Source organism: Acanthopagrus latus, chromosome 18 (assembly GCF_904848185.1).
Source record: "Acanthopagrus latus isolate v.2019 chromosome 18, fAcaLat1.1, whole genome shotgun sequence".
In the NCBI taxonomy this organism is placed as follows: domain Eukaryota; kingdom Metazoa; phylum Chordata; class Actinopteri; order Spariformes; family Sparidae; genus Acanthopagrus; species Acanthopagrus latus.
The window spans coordinates 21,441,535-21,457,207 of record NC_051056.1 but is presented as its reverse complement, the minus strand read 5'-3'; the positions used below and the strand labels follow the sequence as shown (position 1 = coordinate 21,457,207).

Here is a 15,673-nt window from a genome sequence, read left to right as displayed (position 1 = left end):
CAGGTAAAAAGAGATTGCTGTTTCTTCAGACCTGCAAACAATTCCTTTACATTCTCTCTACTCAGTCGTTCTTGCAAATATTATATTCTTTGAGCACTAAAACCTGCTGAGAACATACCAAGCACACAGGTTTCCCATTCACCTCTGTGAATAATTGGAAGTGACCCATTTTTCTTTGAAAACACTACACTCTGTGTCCACTTTTCTCCTTTCTGACACACACATTTGGGGTAATGAGGGTAGTAGAATAGATCATAGAAATGATGTGGCAAACTTGCATTTTATGGCCATATTGTGATATATGATATATACCTCTCTATATTAAAATCTTCTCAAAGGAATTCATACATGCAGGACTGGGACTCAATATCAGATATCACAATATTTTTATTTTATTGTTTTTATTTATAACAGGCCCTACTTTCTGATGTTACTTTAGGTCTCAAACCTAAGGTTAATGAGAAATGACAGCAGCAGACAGACATTTAGACTGATTAAATATATGCACTTAAACAAATCATTAAAACGGCCATTAAGTTTTTGTTTGTTATTGTTGCTATAGCAACAACAGGCAGATGATTCCATGAGTTCTTTGATCAAAGACATTCTAGAATGTTGAAACGTTACAGGAGGTGGTGCGACCATATATTTGCCATTTGTGCTCAGATCCTTAGTTCAGTTCAGACACACAACTCTTTGTTGCGATGGATCGTAAACAGAATAAGGGAGCACAGGGTAAAAGAAGAAGAACAACCAAGAAAGAAGACGGTTCACAGATGAAGAAAGTGGGAATAAATCTGAGGAGAGATCGTTCTCAGGGCAGGAGAAGACCGAGAAGCCAGAGCCGAGAGAACGCAGAGGTCCAGCAGAGGACAGAGCTGGAATACGTGGAAAACAACTCAGAGAAGGCTCGACCTTCAGCTGCTATGTTTTCCCGTTACGGACATTTGCTCTTCGATGAGCCTGAAGAGCAGACTGAGACGCAGACATCTCCCAGCGAGTCCCCTCAAGACAAATCGCAGGGGATGAGCGGGTTGAAGAATCTGAAGTTAGAGGAGGTCGAGGATCCGAAACTGACTGAAGTCAACACCGAGACAACTACTCAAGACCTGAAGGCGCAGCTCTTTGACATGGAAAGAGCAGAGCTTGAGGCTCGCACAAAAGCCGAACAGCTGGAAGCCGAGCTTGTCTTTGAGAGGGCTCGTGTTCAGGAGCTGCAGGAAAAACTGGCCAAGAAAGAAGAAAAGGCCAAGAAGACTGTAGAGTACAAGAAGATGGAATCTGCCCTTAAAAAGACAGAGGATCTTCTGGAGAATGAACGCCTCCGCTGGCAGCAGGAGAAAAGCGCCCTGCTGGAGGAGACGGAGAAATCCAGAGCTCTCTATGAGGATCAGCTAAAGGAGCAGAAACAGGAGAACAGCAACCTTCTGGCTGCTCTGAGGACTGTTGAGCAGAAGCTTGAGAGTTACCAGGTGGAGTGGCAGGAGGAAAAGACATCCCTCCTTCAGGCCACAGAAGGCTTGAAGAAGACTGTGCAGGATATTCAACAGGCAGCAAAGGAGGTTTTGGAAAAGTCCCGTGCTTCCCATCAAGCCCAGCTAGAGGAGCAAAAGGAGGAAACCAGGAAGATCGCATCTGCCCTGAAACAGGCAGAGGATCTGCTGCAGACCGAGTGCCTCAGCTGGCGCAAGGTGAGAACCTCGCTCATGGAGGAGACGGAGAAATCCAGAGCTCAGCTGGACGAGCAGAAGCAAAAGAACAGCAGCCTCGTGGCTGCTCTGAGCAATTTTGAGCGGAAGCTGGAGAATCATCAGGTGGAGTGGCAGGAGGAAAAGACATCCGTCATTCAGGCCGCGGAGAGTATCAAGAAGATGCTGCGGGAAAAGGAGCAGGAGTGGCAGGAGAAAGAAAGCGCCATGAAGTCCCAGCTAGAAGAGCTCCTGAGCAAGAAGAAAAAGAAGAAGAAATGGTTCAGGAAGTTCTTCTAGGGTGCAGATCCAGGATCAGGAACGGAATCAAACACACGCACTTGTTCTCCCTGAGCTACATGTGGTTTTCGCCGGGTGCTCCGGTTTGCCAACCTTAATTGAAGAAGAAATTCTTCAATTAAAATTAAAAAAAAGAAAGTGGAAGTAGTTCAGGGGTGTAACACAAATATACAAGATCAAATGTGCGTACACACCCAGCCGTCCGAGGAGAGGGGATCTCTCTCTGAATTGCCTTTCCCGAGGTTTCTTCCCATGTCCGTTGTTCTGAGTTTCATGGGGAGTTGTTCCTCGTCTTCTTAGAGAGCTCGGGCTGGGTGCCTGTTCCTGATCTGAGTCTGCAAGGCCCACTGTCACACCATCACCGCCAAAAATAAGATCATCATTCAGTGTGGACGAAAAAACACATTACAAAATAAATGAATAAATAAATAAATAAAAATGAAATGAGATTAAACAAACAAATTGACTTGAATTGTTTGAATATAGCAGACCTTGTGGTGCAATGGTAGTGCGTCTGACTCCAGTCAAGGTCAGTTATTTGGTAATCTATGACCGGTGCTTTAAGTATTCAGAAGATGAGTCAACATAATGATCCAGTATTTACCTGCTCAAGTCTGAAACATGTTGCACCTGAGTCAAAAGCACTTATAGGTGCAGCTTGATAGAAGTTTATCTCAGCAGGTGTAGTCGCCTTCTTTGAGACATGTTTGGTTCTTGGGTGAAAATATAAGCCCTGTTAAGTACGATTACAATTGATTAAAACACACCTTGTTGCCAATGGCAGCACATCTGACTTTTCAAATCGCGGCAAGGCCAAACAGCATGTTTAAAGTTAAGTATGTTGAAATGTTTGTGTAGTTAATCACCATGAACGTGTTACTTCAAATGGCATTTCTGATGGCATGGTGACAATAAACACAGTGCTCACAGATCTCATCCCAGTGAAACATGTATGGCATCACTTTAAAATGCCTTCATGATGAATGATTGTAGAATTTGTCACACAGCCCTAACTGCAGCACTAATCCTACCACTGACCACCATGTCAGCAGACCTTGTGGCGCAACGGTAGCGCGTCTGACTCCAGATCAGAAGGTTGTGTGTTCAAATCACGTCAAGGTCAAAGGCTTCAGTTTGATAATTTGGACCAAACATGCATTAACCATATTTGAGCTCATAGTTATGGTACATGTCCATAGAGGTGTGTGATTCCTACCAAGCATGCTGCACTCTCATGTAAGATTTGATGGATGCCAGTCATGTGTCTGCTGTGGGGTTTTCAAACCGGATTGGCTGTTAACATAAACAATGAATGAGTTGTAACAATTTTTTCTTTGGACACGTTCCTTAAGTATGTGTGTGCTGGCATCTCGTTTAAGACCGACGCTTTTTAAATTCTTTATGTTCCTCTTTGTTTGACCTGTCTAATAGAGTTTTGGATTGTTCCTCATTATGTAAGTCAGTGAAAACAAACACATTTCACGATGCTGCTGTCTTTTATGCATGTAGTCCAAGAAGAAGAAGACAACAGGAAGAGCGGCTCACCACAACACTTTATGTATCCATGACAGTGCACACACACACAGACACACAGACACACACATTTAGAATGACTGTCATGAGGGACTTCACTCAGAGTTAAGACAATAATTTGAGATGATGCCTGAACATTGGCAAAAATAATGACGGTGGTAATATCAACATGTTATCATTTGAATCTACTCATGGGCGCACACACACACACACACACACACACACACACACACACACACACACACACACACACACACTTTGTTTTGTCCTCTTTTACGATGTTAAACAGCCTACATTTAAATCTCCCAACATCTCCTTTGTTTTCCCTGTTCATGTCCTCTCGTTTTACCAAGAAGCGCAACAGATGCAAAGTTGTGCCTCAGTGATTGGGCCACGAGGAGGAGGGAGTGGGACTGATACACAAGAAGGCGCTGACATATTTATAGCCCCCAAGACTTAGACAGAAGGGAGGAGGAGAAGAAGGATGTGGGGGGTAGGAGAAGATAATGACAGACAGAGTGGGAATAAAGATAGACATTTATTTTTAAATCCATCTGTTTTGTGTTGAATGAGTAGATACGTGATTGTTCATCCAGGATGCCAAGTTAAAAAGCTGCACCAGTGTTGTTTCTCCATGTATATGTATGAGAAAATAAATAAGGGTGGAGATGAGTCAACAAGTAAGGGTAAGATGCGTGAAGTTACGTAAGTATTCATAAAAAATGTAAGATATGGGCGTATTGAAAATTAGTACAAAGTGATGAAGAGGTTTCAACTTTGAGACGACTGGGTAATATTTCTGTTGAGCACTTTGGATGACGTAGTGACGAGCAACTAAAAAAGGCTGAGTACATTCTGTATGTGTAACATCACTTGTAGTTTGGCGTGTAGAGTTACTGTATATTGACCGACTCACTTGATCCCGACTTACAGGATTATAGGACGGGGGAGAGGAGAGAAACAAGTTTACGTGTCTGGAGATACATGGGAACTAAAACGTGCTCAGAGCGAAGGGTTCACGTTCATCAGCTCCCTCAAGTGGTTGCCAGGTTGTGCACTAGCTAACGTTAACGTTTCGTCAGCCATCCTCACTTTTTTTTTTCTCAGAAATAACTGGAAACTTGCCGACAAAACACAGAGACCACGTGATGCCAACAACGTCATGCTATTGGCTGACAAAACCTTGTGAGAAGCTGAAAGAATAATATTTGCAAGAAAATGAGACAGTCTACTTTTATTCTGCACCTTTTTTCTCCACGTTTTTTTTTAAAAAAAAAAAAAAAAGATTTGTCTGCATAAAATATTATCAAAAATTACCTTTAAATAAAGTTGTTTTCTTGCTGTGAGTTAGATGAGAAGTTTGATACCGCTCTCGTGTTTGTCCAATTAATATGAAGCTAAAGCTGCGAGAGAGTTAGCCTGGCTTAGCATAAAGGGTGGAAACAGGAGGAAACTGCTAGCCTGGCTCTGCTCAAAGCCAAACAAAAATCCACCTATCTGCACCTGTGAAGCTCATTCATTAACACAATATCTTGTTCATTTGATCCAAAAAAGGCTGGGGAGTTGTGTGCCGGGCTGCAGCTCACTGCTACCTGCCAAGAAATAGTCTGGTACATTTCTTGAATTAATTAAACTAGATACAGCCTATTAATTAGCGAGCTTTAGAGGTCTGGTAGGAAGATTTTGTTACTTGATCAGAGCCAGGCTGGCTGTCTCCCCCTGTTTTTCAGTCTTTTATGCTAAGCTAAGCTAACTGTCTCCAGGTTGTGGCTTCATATGCACCCTACAGACGGGAAAAGTTTTCATTCTTGGTGCTAAATATGCAAATCATTTTAAGTTTGACTGACAGGGTTTTATTTTGAGAGTGAGAAGGGCCATGACACAGTATGTTTAAAGGACTGCATGCACGCACCCACGTGTGTGTTCTACGCGGGTGTGTGTACAGCCACGGTTTCCACAGCAGACGCAGCTGTCTGGCCCGTTGGACTGCGCCTATGTCACTGCGGCTCTATTTCAGGACCCTGTGTTGTCCAAAAGGTCAGATAAAGAAGCGTAGGAATCCTCACAAAGCAGAGGGCGGGGGGTGTCGGGTGAAAGGGGTTGAAGGAGGATATCCACAAACCACACACACCAAAACACACACACATCTCAAGCACAGGGGCAGTGCTGACAGAGACAGGGGAAGCAAAGTAGAGTAGTGAGAAGAAGGGTTCATGCGAAGAGGATTCATCTTTCACTGAATGAAAGCTTTCTAGGGAAGGCAGAAGGGTTCACTTAAGAGTCCCGGGGCATTTATTTAAAAGGAAAAGTCAGATTTGACTTTTGATCAAGTGGATAAACAGACAAATCTGGACATCATGGATGGAGAATCACCCAGCCAGGAGACACCTGCATCCACAGAGACAACCAGTCAGACTGACACCAACAACAACAACAACCAGGTTTGTGTTTTCTACGTGTTATTTTAAAATGATTGTGTGAATGATTTCACATTCGGACAGGGAGAGGCGTTATGATCCGTACCAGGAATCGGCGGTATGAGTATTTGTGGCCGCGGCAGGTGTTGTGTTTGGACAGCGGGGACAAGAGAGGCTGTGCTACACCTGTTGTTACACACAGAGACGCACAGCTTGTGCAAAGTAATGCTCATGTGTACGCACACACACACACAAAACACAGCGTGGAGTTTCCTGTTCCCTCTGATGAGTCACCGCTGCGAGGCCTGACCTGGTGTAGGTCACGATACTGATATTTTTCCAGGCACACAACATATAAAATATCATTACTTTCTAAAATAATAATGGTGTTTCGTCCGTTTTCTAGATGAGATCTAAAATCACTGAAGAATTTAGTGAAGAAAAATCTCGTAGTAGATATAAACTGTACATCTTTGCATAAGAAACCACTATGTGAGTAATTAGTGGTTGACCTGTATTTCAGGTTCAGAAGTGATTCAAAAAACTACAAAAGGAATATTAACCATCTGAGTGTGTGAGATACTCAACAAATCCCGGAGCAAAGCTTCGGGTCTCACATTACATTATGCTCTAACAGGACTGTGATATCCCCACAGTAGAGAGAGGACACTAATTTTAGTACATCTTACGTAATATTATCTTTCAAATTACAAGACTGTTACCAGATTACTTTAATTCTCTTTTTTTAAAACCTGCTAAACAGACGTTTACATGCATCTCTGCAGTGGAAGTGGAGCCGGATAGAAGCAGGACAACAACAGAACATATAGCTACACTCATGTATGTTTTTAAAGGATATTTTAAAAGGATTATCAAGTTATCCTCTGTCTAAGCTTTTGTCCTCATTTTGTTGCCCCTTTAGTCATCTCCCACGCAAAATCATTTTAGATTATTTATCATCAGTATTTTGCAGGATTATAAGATGTCTCCTTTTCGCTTTTATAAAAAAATAATCTTCTCCACAATCTTATTAACGATGCATAAAGTCATGGTATATTTGTCAACAGAAGCACAGATTTTAAATAAATATGATAAAATATTCCTTGCAGATGGATTTGATATAGAGATGCACATTAACATCAGCTGATAAAGGCTTCTAAATGAAATATTGGCATCAGCCTGAAACAAACATCTCTGCTAGTGTGAACAGGTCAACAAGAGGATGCTTAAATTATGTGCACATGACGCAAACCATACTAATTATTTATTAATTCCTCTACAGGAGCGACTTAGTGTTCTTTGAAATGACTGCATGTATCAGTATCGGCACGGGCCATCAGTCAAAGTCAGGGCTGGAAGTAACTCATTACATTTACTCAAATTACTGTAATTAAGTCTCTCTTTTTGGCATTTTTAGGAGTTGTTTTTAAAGTCTATAATTTTACTCATAGGTATGCATTACACCATGTAATATACTCAGTTACTTTTAAAAACTGAAAATGTGGAGACTCAGTAACCTCTTCCATTAAATGTCTTCTGCATTAAACATCAACAGTCAAAAAGTAGCTTATACTCTGAGCTGTGTTTGGAAAGAATACTTTGTACTTCTACTTAAGTATTATTTAAATACCCGTAGTTTTACTTGTGAGTAATATTAAAGTAATATCGTGTACATCCATAATTTGATTCACAGCTAAATTCAGTTCTTCAACTTCCAGACAGTTGAGCCAGCGCTGGAGGAGAGTAAAGACCCAGCGAGAGAGCCGACAGCAGGAGAGACAGCAGGAGGTCAGGAGGTGAAGGGGGAGGAGGATTCAGCACCAGAAGAGGGACGAGACGAACAGGCCAGTGCCGGAGACACAGACAAGGCCCAGAGTGCCGTGTCAAAGCATGCTGACGGTGACGCTGAAGAGGCCGGACAAGATAAAGAGAAAGCTTCCACTGATGGTGAAGTGAAGGACCCTGACATGAGTGGAGATAAAGATGGGGAGGGAGAGAGGAAGGAAGACAAAAAAGGCGGGCAGGTGGAAGAGGCCAAGAGCTGCGAGACTGAGAGAGATGGAGACGAGATGAAGGACAAAAACAAAGAGCAAGATGAGAGCAAAACAGGGGAAAAGGCAAAAGAAGCAGAGAAAGAAAAGAACAAAAATGCCGCAAAGGGGTCAGAGAAGAAGAAACAAGTCAAGGACGAAGGTGCAGAGGTGAAAGACAAAGGAAAGATTAAGGAGGCAGAAAAGCAAGGGAAGCCCAAAAGAAAGACCGGCCCTCCTTCCTCTGCTCTCTCTCGACCGAGACCCTCAGCACGCTCAATCAGAGCAGCAGCTAGAAACGACATCATTGCCAAGTTCCAACAAGGTGCACCAGAGTAAGTCGCTGTATGATACCTCAAACAGGTGTAACAAGCAACGGTAATATATGACCTGATAAAGGAAAATGTGTTCTATTGTGACATTTGTTTCAGGACACCAATGCCCCGCAACTTCAAGATTCAGAGGTCAGCGACGGCTTCAGCTACGGGAGCTTCGATCAAACAGAAGATCCTTCAGTGGTGCCAAAACAAGACTCGCAAATATGAGGTGAGTTTGAAACAGAGTCTTCAGCTGATGCACCAAATTTACAGATCTGTCATCAAGATTTGTGGACTAATGGACTTGGTGTGGATTGCGCTTTGACCTGTGTGTCATCCTACCCGTCCTTCGACCTTTCAGGGTGTCAACATAGAGAACTTCTCGTCGTCTTGGTGTGACGGGATGGCCTTCTGTGCTCTGATCCATCGATTCTTTCCCGATGCCTTTGACTACAGCTCCCTGGATCCAAAAGAGAGGGAGAAAAACTTCACCCTGGCCTTCCAAACAGCAGAGTGAGCTTTTAAATCTCTCTCCGTCATTTTTTTCTCCCCACGTCCCACGAGGAGAATTTAGTTTTGCAGCAAGACAGCATAAAAAAACAAACTTTAACACTATAACAGGACACGTGAAGATGTTAAGGTTTTGGCACTATACAAACAACACTCAAAACAGTAAAAGGTTACTGTCATAAAACTGTCTTTTTGTAAGTAGCTACAGTACGTCTCTGCTCTGTCTCACTTCAGTTCTCCTCTTTCCTCTGTCCCCATCATGTTACTTCGCTCCCAGGTCCCTGGCCGACTGCTTCCCTCTGCTGGAAGTGGGTGACATGCTCATGATGGGAAACAACCCCGACCCCATGTGTGTGTTCACCTACGTCCAGTCCCTCTGCCACAGCCTCTCCAAAATAGAGAAGGAGAGGAAGGACAAAGAAAAGGAGGAGAAAGAAAAGGCTGGAAAAGAGGGAGAGGAGAAAGAAAAAGGAGATGAAGATGAAGCTGGGGAGGCGTCAGCAGAGAAGGAGGAGGGAGAGGCTCCCGAGAACGGGATGATGGAGGAGAAACAGGACGATGCGACAGAGACGGAGGGAACTGCTGAAGAGGGAAATGCACCGGGCAGCTCTGAGATGGAGGCGGGTGGAGGAGTGTTAGTCGAGGCAGAGTCCTAAAATACACTGACGACAAACAGAAAGACTGAAAAGACCAAAAAGATTGTTAGCGGTTGGTACGACAGACAATGAGTAAGTCTTAGTTTGGTGTTGGTTTGACTACTGAAATAATAAAAAAGGGGCACATCGGGTTGACTCTCACCTCAGACACTGGCAATGTGATGTTACAGGGAGTTACATGTTTGGAAGTGTACTGTGCTGTGTTATTTTTTTTTTTCATTCACTGACGTGTTGTCGTATATGTTTGTGTTAATCACATTAAGCATAAATGTTCAGTTTCGTTTGCTGTGTGTTTATAGAGAAAAACAATTAAAATGATTTAATGAAACTTGTGAATTGGAAACTTGATTGTGCAACTCCTGAAAACGCCCCGTTAAATCCATGACGTGGACTGGGAAAAGTTCTGGATTTTAGGGTGAGTTGGCATGGAGTGACCCATGAACTACATTGTATTAAATATGCATTTACAAAGTATTACAAACAACAGTTTTAACCTCCCCACAAAGAAGTGCTGTTTATTCATAACAGTTAAATCACTATTAACTCATGTTTATTTGACTACAGATTTACCATTTATTAATGATGGTTATCAGACAGTCTTTATGGAACTTTAATTTCTTATTGGGGCTGCATCTTCTAATGTTTGCCCACTCAGTAGGGCTAAGAGTAGATGACGTATTAACTGGATCTAGATACATTTATATTATTGCCTACACAGTCCACTCACCTTACCAACAAATACTTCACTGCAATGAATGAAAGCATCAAGAGAAAGAGGTGACAGACTCTCCCTCGCTGCAAAGTGGGCTTTAAATCTGAAATACAGCCCACATGTTTTCAGTGTAGTTTTGTCATTGACCAGATCTTTTTTTTTTTTTTCTATGGGAATAATCTTGGACACAGCCTTGACCCTTGTTTTGCATCCTGATATATTGGTAAGGCTTGTATTTAAATATAATGACCAACACTAAGAGAGAAATACAAATTAACTTATCAGAAACTACATAAAAAAGTTTGATATGTAAAATGTTAACATGAGGTAGGCCAATTTATAAACACATGGTTATAACCATGTAGTTAAATCTTGAAGTAGTTTGGCTACTCACTCGATTGTTCCCTCTAATATCTCAATTGTTGATTATTAATCATAGCTTTTTATTTATCATTATACTCGTTTTTATTGCTGGTTGATATTTGAGCAGAAGCCTATAACATCAACCAAAACAAACCTGTCCCCGCTTTTCTAGAAGTTACGGTAATCGGCGTCATGCTACCGGAAAGGCCATTGTGTTTTCCTCGTTGTAAGCTAACCCATCGTTTGTGTTGCGCGTTTTCCCAACACACTCTGGAGTGAAACATGTCCACGGACATGCCGCCGGGCAGCCTGAACCTGGAGTCCCAGCTTCTGTCCATCATGGACGTGCTGGTGAAGGCGGCGGTGACTGAAATCAGCCAGCTGTTCTCGGAGAGCTCCACGTCCCTCCGCATGCACCTCAGCCAGAGCCAGAAGGAAAACGAAACCCTGAGGATGAGGATGAAGGTGATGAGGAGCGAGCTGTTCTCCCTCCGGCTGCAGACCAGGACCAACCGGCCGGCCAGCCGCTTCTCCCCCATCAGAGGGAGCGTCCCCAAACCACGGGCGAGATCACAAGGTAACGAGTACTCTCACTTTAAAAGTACTCAGGCGAGTAATTGGTAACGCTCCTCCTCCTGTAGGTCAGTCAACAGTTGTACTTTTACAGAGAGACGAAATCACGGTCCCCTGACTTCACCCGGGACCTTATCTCAGGGGGGGAAACTTTGTATGGTGGTGAATGGAGAGAGACAAGTATTTGTTACACCCCAATTAAATTTTGATGAAAACTACATATGTGATGTTTTTGCATTTAAAATGTTATTTTAACGTGTCAGGAAAGTAGTAATTCGTCGTAGTAAAAGTAAAAAATACCTGCTAGTTTTGTGTCGAACCGCTCAGTGAACTACATCGTCGCGCTCAATACACGTCACCAACACGAACATGGCCGCCGACTCGGCACAGAGAGGGAGCTAAAAAAAAGATAAAAATCACAATAAAACTGGTCATTTTGACAGCTGGAGTTAAATGGTAGTTCGTAAGTTCAGTGAGATGTTATGAAGGAGCAGCTCTTTAACGTTTAAAATTACGGGTTTTTGGTGACCGTTAAGAGAAATTACGTCACTTACGCGACCGTTGGCTGTGTAGTCTTTATAATAAGGTATTTTTTCAGTCTTATATTTCATTATTTTTTTGACAAACTGAGACTTTATTGACTTGGAGACATGTGATGTGTGTCAATTCTAAAGATAATTTTCCAATATATAAAAGCATTTCATTGCTTGTTAACAGTGAAGTAACTATTAACTAAAGTTTAATTAACTATTCATTACTATATAGCATTGTTTATTGTAATGATTATAAAGTGTTACCAAACATATATTAAGATGTCAAAGACCCAGAGGAAATACAGAGGACATGACCTCGTTGTCCTCAGTGGGAGCTACGGCCCTGCCCGAGGGCTAAGAAACATGATTTCTATCTGATTCCCTTTACATGGCTTGTTAAAATTTATTGTGTCTGCAAAGTTAATTATTAAGGCTATAACCCCATATACTGTATCTCTAATTACATGTTGGCTGTCAAAGGGCTCATAAAAAACACCTACCGTTATATTCTGGTAAGCTGCAGTTTATGAAGTGAATGAGTAATAACAGTTCTGTCCAACTTTATTGAGAGTAGTTTAGCTTGCTTTCAAGTCACCATTAACTCTGTGTTACCAGCCATATCTCCTCACAAATCAAGATATAAATCCATCTCTGAATTAATATATTCAAAGACATTATGTCTTTCTCTTCTCCCCAGTTGTCATTAAGCCACCAGAGGCTCGAAAGACTGTTGCAGAAGCTGCTTCTATTTCTCTACTATCAAAGAACAAGTCTTCCTCCTCTGCCACTCCAGTGAAGGTAAATACAACACTGATACTTTCACTAGCAGTTTATTTGAAGTGTTGTTTGCTCATTCGCATGTATTCTTACTTGATAGCAGCCAGATGTGGAGACTCCTGATGTCATCCTGATCAAAGATGAAGATGATGTTGGAGGATGTGGCCCAGTTGGAGGTGAGTTGTCTGTTTTTAATAGAATGGAATAGAATTTAAATCTTATGCCTTATTTTTCAGTTGGGAAGCCCTCATGAGCTGATGTGGATGATGTGGACAATGAGGTCCTTGATCTGTAAATTAGATCAGATCATTGATCAGAACCCGATATGTTTATTTGCCTCCAATGTACATATCAGATAAGACTGTAACAAAAAGCTGTCAGCATCATGTAACTAGATCTGGCTTGGTGTGATCGGTCGGCTTCTTTTTAATGGAAGCAATATATCAACAGGTGCAACACTATGACTCTTTCATGTGTTGTGTTGACGTTGGCACAGAGCCATGTATGACATCAGCCAGTAGTTACACATTCAACATTTCGTATTGTTGGCCGTACGCATCCATCGTTGGTCCAGTCTTTTCAGGAGACTTGTTGACATAATTGGTGAATAGGGGATCATATTAGCACAAAATAGACTTTAAATATATATCTGTCACCTGTCACAGCTGGAGGAGCTTGATTCTGAAATTGAAAAGACATTCATCCTGCCTCAGCCAGATCATTGCTTAAAATTTTCAATATTTATTTATAGAAATGATAATCATATATTTTAACAAAAGTGATATATATACATTTGAAAATTTATATAGAGTTATTTATTTTTATGAACACATAATATCCAAAATCGCATATCTGGTGTTGTTATTTGTCAAGTCAAGTTTATGCATGAAGCACATTTGAAGAAAAAAAACATTGACTACAGTTACAGAGATTGAATTAAACAATAGAATCTCAAAATAAAATGTCAGGAATTAGAGTTAAACACGCTGAAACATAAACTCATGACACAAACAACAAAAATGAGTTACAAAAAAAATTCAAACTGATGCGTTGTCAGATCTTCACAATGATAATTCATAGGTTAAGGGAAAAAAGATTCTGGTTTTAGGCAGATTTTGAAAGGTAAAAACTATTACACTAACCTTCATCTTATTGAGGCATGTGTCATGTTGAGTGTCAGTGAGTCAGCTCTCAGGATGTTTCATTACAAAACACTATGCATTGATACATGGTGAATGGCATGATTCAAGCTGTGACACTGATTAAAGTCCAGTGTTGGCTGATTCACTCCTTGATGAAGTCATAAGTCCTTGGGTAAACATTCCTGTTGATGTTACATTAACCTTCCGGCAGCACTTGACTTCCATAGGTATGATAACTATGTAAAATCTGTTCTTTCCTGCCAAGCATTTTTAGACTCATAAATCACGGTCAAGAAGTTTCATACACACAATCTGGATTTATAATATCATTTTGTCGTTTGTCCTTTTAGGTCATGATGACTTTGGAAACCAGTGTGCACAGGGTGGTGTTGACACAGAGGCTCAGAATCTAGAGTCCTCCTGCCTGACAGGTGATCATGAGGAGCTGAGAATCGTGAGTGTTCACGGACGAGGGGAAGGGCCTCTGCAGGAGGCGAGCGACAGCCTCTTCACCGCCTCTGAGCTCCAGGCTTTCAGCTCTCTGTCGCCTGACCGCAACGTCACCCATGACAGCCTCCTGACTTTCACCGCCGGTGCCAATGACGGAGCCCCGATGAGAGGGATGCAGGATAACAGTGTTGGATTGGCAAGAAACAGCCAGCTGGAGAGAAATCACCTGACAGCCCTGAATCCTGCAGTAAAAACACCAGTAGCAGCAGCTGATGGTCACGTGGGTCATCCCAGTCACGTCAGCCAGTTCCCCCAGCAGCAGAACGTCTTCCCTCACAGCATCAACAAATCCCTGGACTGCGGCTTCTGTGGCAAGTGCTTCCTCAGCCGCGAAGACCTGATCGTACACCGGGCGACCCACACCGGGGAGATGCCACTTCCCTGTTCCTTTTGTGGCAAGTCGTTCGTCAACAAGACCACGCTGACGATCCACATGCGCATTCACACCGGGGAGAAGCCGTACGCTTGCACGCAGTGTGGGAAACGCTTCACGCAGAACGGCAGCCTGAAGATCCACCTGAGGACTCACTCGGGAGAGAAGCCATACACCTGCAACCAGTGCACGGCTAGCTTCAACAACCCCAGCAACCTGCGCAGGCACATGATCACACACACCAACGGAGTGCTCTGACCAAGTTCTGTTTAGCATGGTTGTTCACTGACACTTGTGCCGCAGTGTGTATCTGGGGGAAATGTGTTTCCTGTGGCAGTGCCTCATGGTCTTGTCCTTTATGTGTATCTGGTTTTGCCACTTGACAGGAACTTCTCATGTGTCAAATGATCTCATTAACCTACAAGTACACAGGTGAATATCTTAAAGATCCTCCAGCAAAGTCACTGGACTGTTGTAGTTCAAAGTAAGGACAAGAATAATCATGATCTCAGTTCAATGTAAAGAGCCCTGTATTTTTTTAATTCAGGAAAAACCAGCAGTATGAAAGCAACTTTCCAAACCTTCAAACCCTTGCTATGCTGTCCGAAAAGCAGACAAACTTCTGTGTGTTTTTGTTCCTTCTTGTTTTGGCTCACTGCCCAAAATATACAATACGTTGATTAAAGCAGAAGTAGACAGTTCTAGACTATGGTGGTTGATTATTGAGTCTCATTCCAATACTTAAGGCTTTGTGTTGGCCAGCGTCCCTGTGGCTAAGCATCAGTATTGACGATCAACTATCTTTCTCTAAAACTGTCTATGTCAGCTTTAAACCATTAAAGTTGGACAGAAATATTGACAGTGACACTGAAGTTAACATGTTACAGTTCAGGACTGGCAATATATTTAAAAAAACGCGAAAGGGAATGTCTGTCTGTTTCGTTAATCCAGTGAATCCAGCATCCAGCAAGTGTCCATGCTGCGTAACTGATGAAGGTATTTACATTAAAGGGTCTCTATGTAACAGTTTGTTGCAAATGACATGTATTAATCACTTTATATTGACCATATGTGAGCATATTTTAACTTGACGTGAATATATGCTTGTGGGCAATTGGTGTAAATTGTTCGACGCTGCTGGACTTTGAATTTCTCCAGGAAGGACTCAGGTTTGGTTTTCTGCGACAGTTAAAAAGATACGACTTTATGCAGGTTCCTCTGTCCGCTCTGCTTACAGGG

General features: G+C 42.2%; 2 protein-coding genes and 1 non-coding gene across 4 annotated transcripts; all 3 read left to right on the top strand.

Annotated features, from left to right (window-relative positions):
* Positions 1-3,039: 3,039 nt before the first annotated feature.
* Positions 3,040-3,111, top strand: trnaw-cca. The gene has a single exon. It is a non-coding gene; the product is annotated as a tRNA-Trp (tRNA).
* A 2,531-nt stretch (positions 3,112-5,642) lies between these two features.
* On the top strand, positions 5,643-9,905 carry smtnl1 (smoothelin-like 1). The gene is made up of 5 exons (XM_037077819.1): positions 5,643-5,962; positions 7,657-8,303; positions 8,400-8,514; positions 8,647-8,798; positions 9,073-9,905. The coding sequence occupies exons 1-5, from the start codon at positions 5,879-5,881 to the stop codon at positions 9,449-9,451; spliced, it is 1,377 nt and encodes a 458-aa protein (XP_036933714.1). The 5' UTR covers positions 5,643-5,878; the 3' UTR covers positions 9,452-9,905.
* Positions 9,906-10,345: 440 nt separating this feature from the next.
* Positions 10,346-15,458, top strand: LOC119006971 (zinc finger protein with KRAB and SCAN domains 1-like). 2 transcript variants are annotated; one of them, XM_037076156.1, is made up of 4 exons: positions 10,346-11,103; positions 12,330-12,430; positions 12,513-12,585; positions 13,902-15,458. In XM_037076156.1, the coding sequence occupies exons 1-4, from the start codon at positions 10,809-10,811 to the stop codon at positions 14,690-14,692; spliced, it is 1,260 nt and encodes a 419-aa protein (XP_036932051.1). In that variant the 5' UTR covers positions 10,346-10,808; the 3' UTR covers positions 14,693-15,458. The 2 variants fall into 2 exon arrangements, with proteins under 2 accessions (XP_036932051.1, XP_036932049.1); XM_037076154.1 differs by having other exon boundaries at positions 10,351-11,103; positions 12,510-12,585.
* The last annotated feature ends 215 nt before the right edge of the window (positions 15,459-15,673 follow it).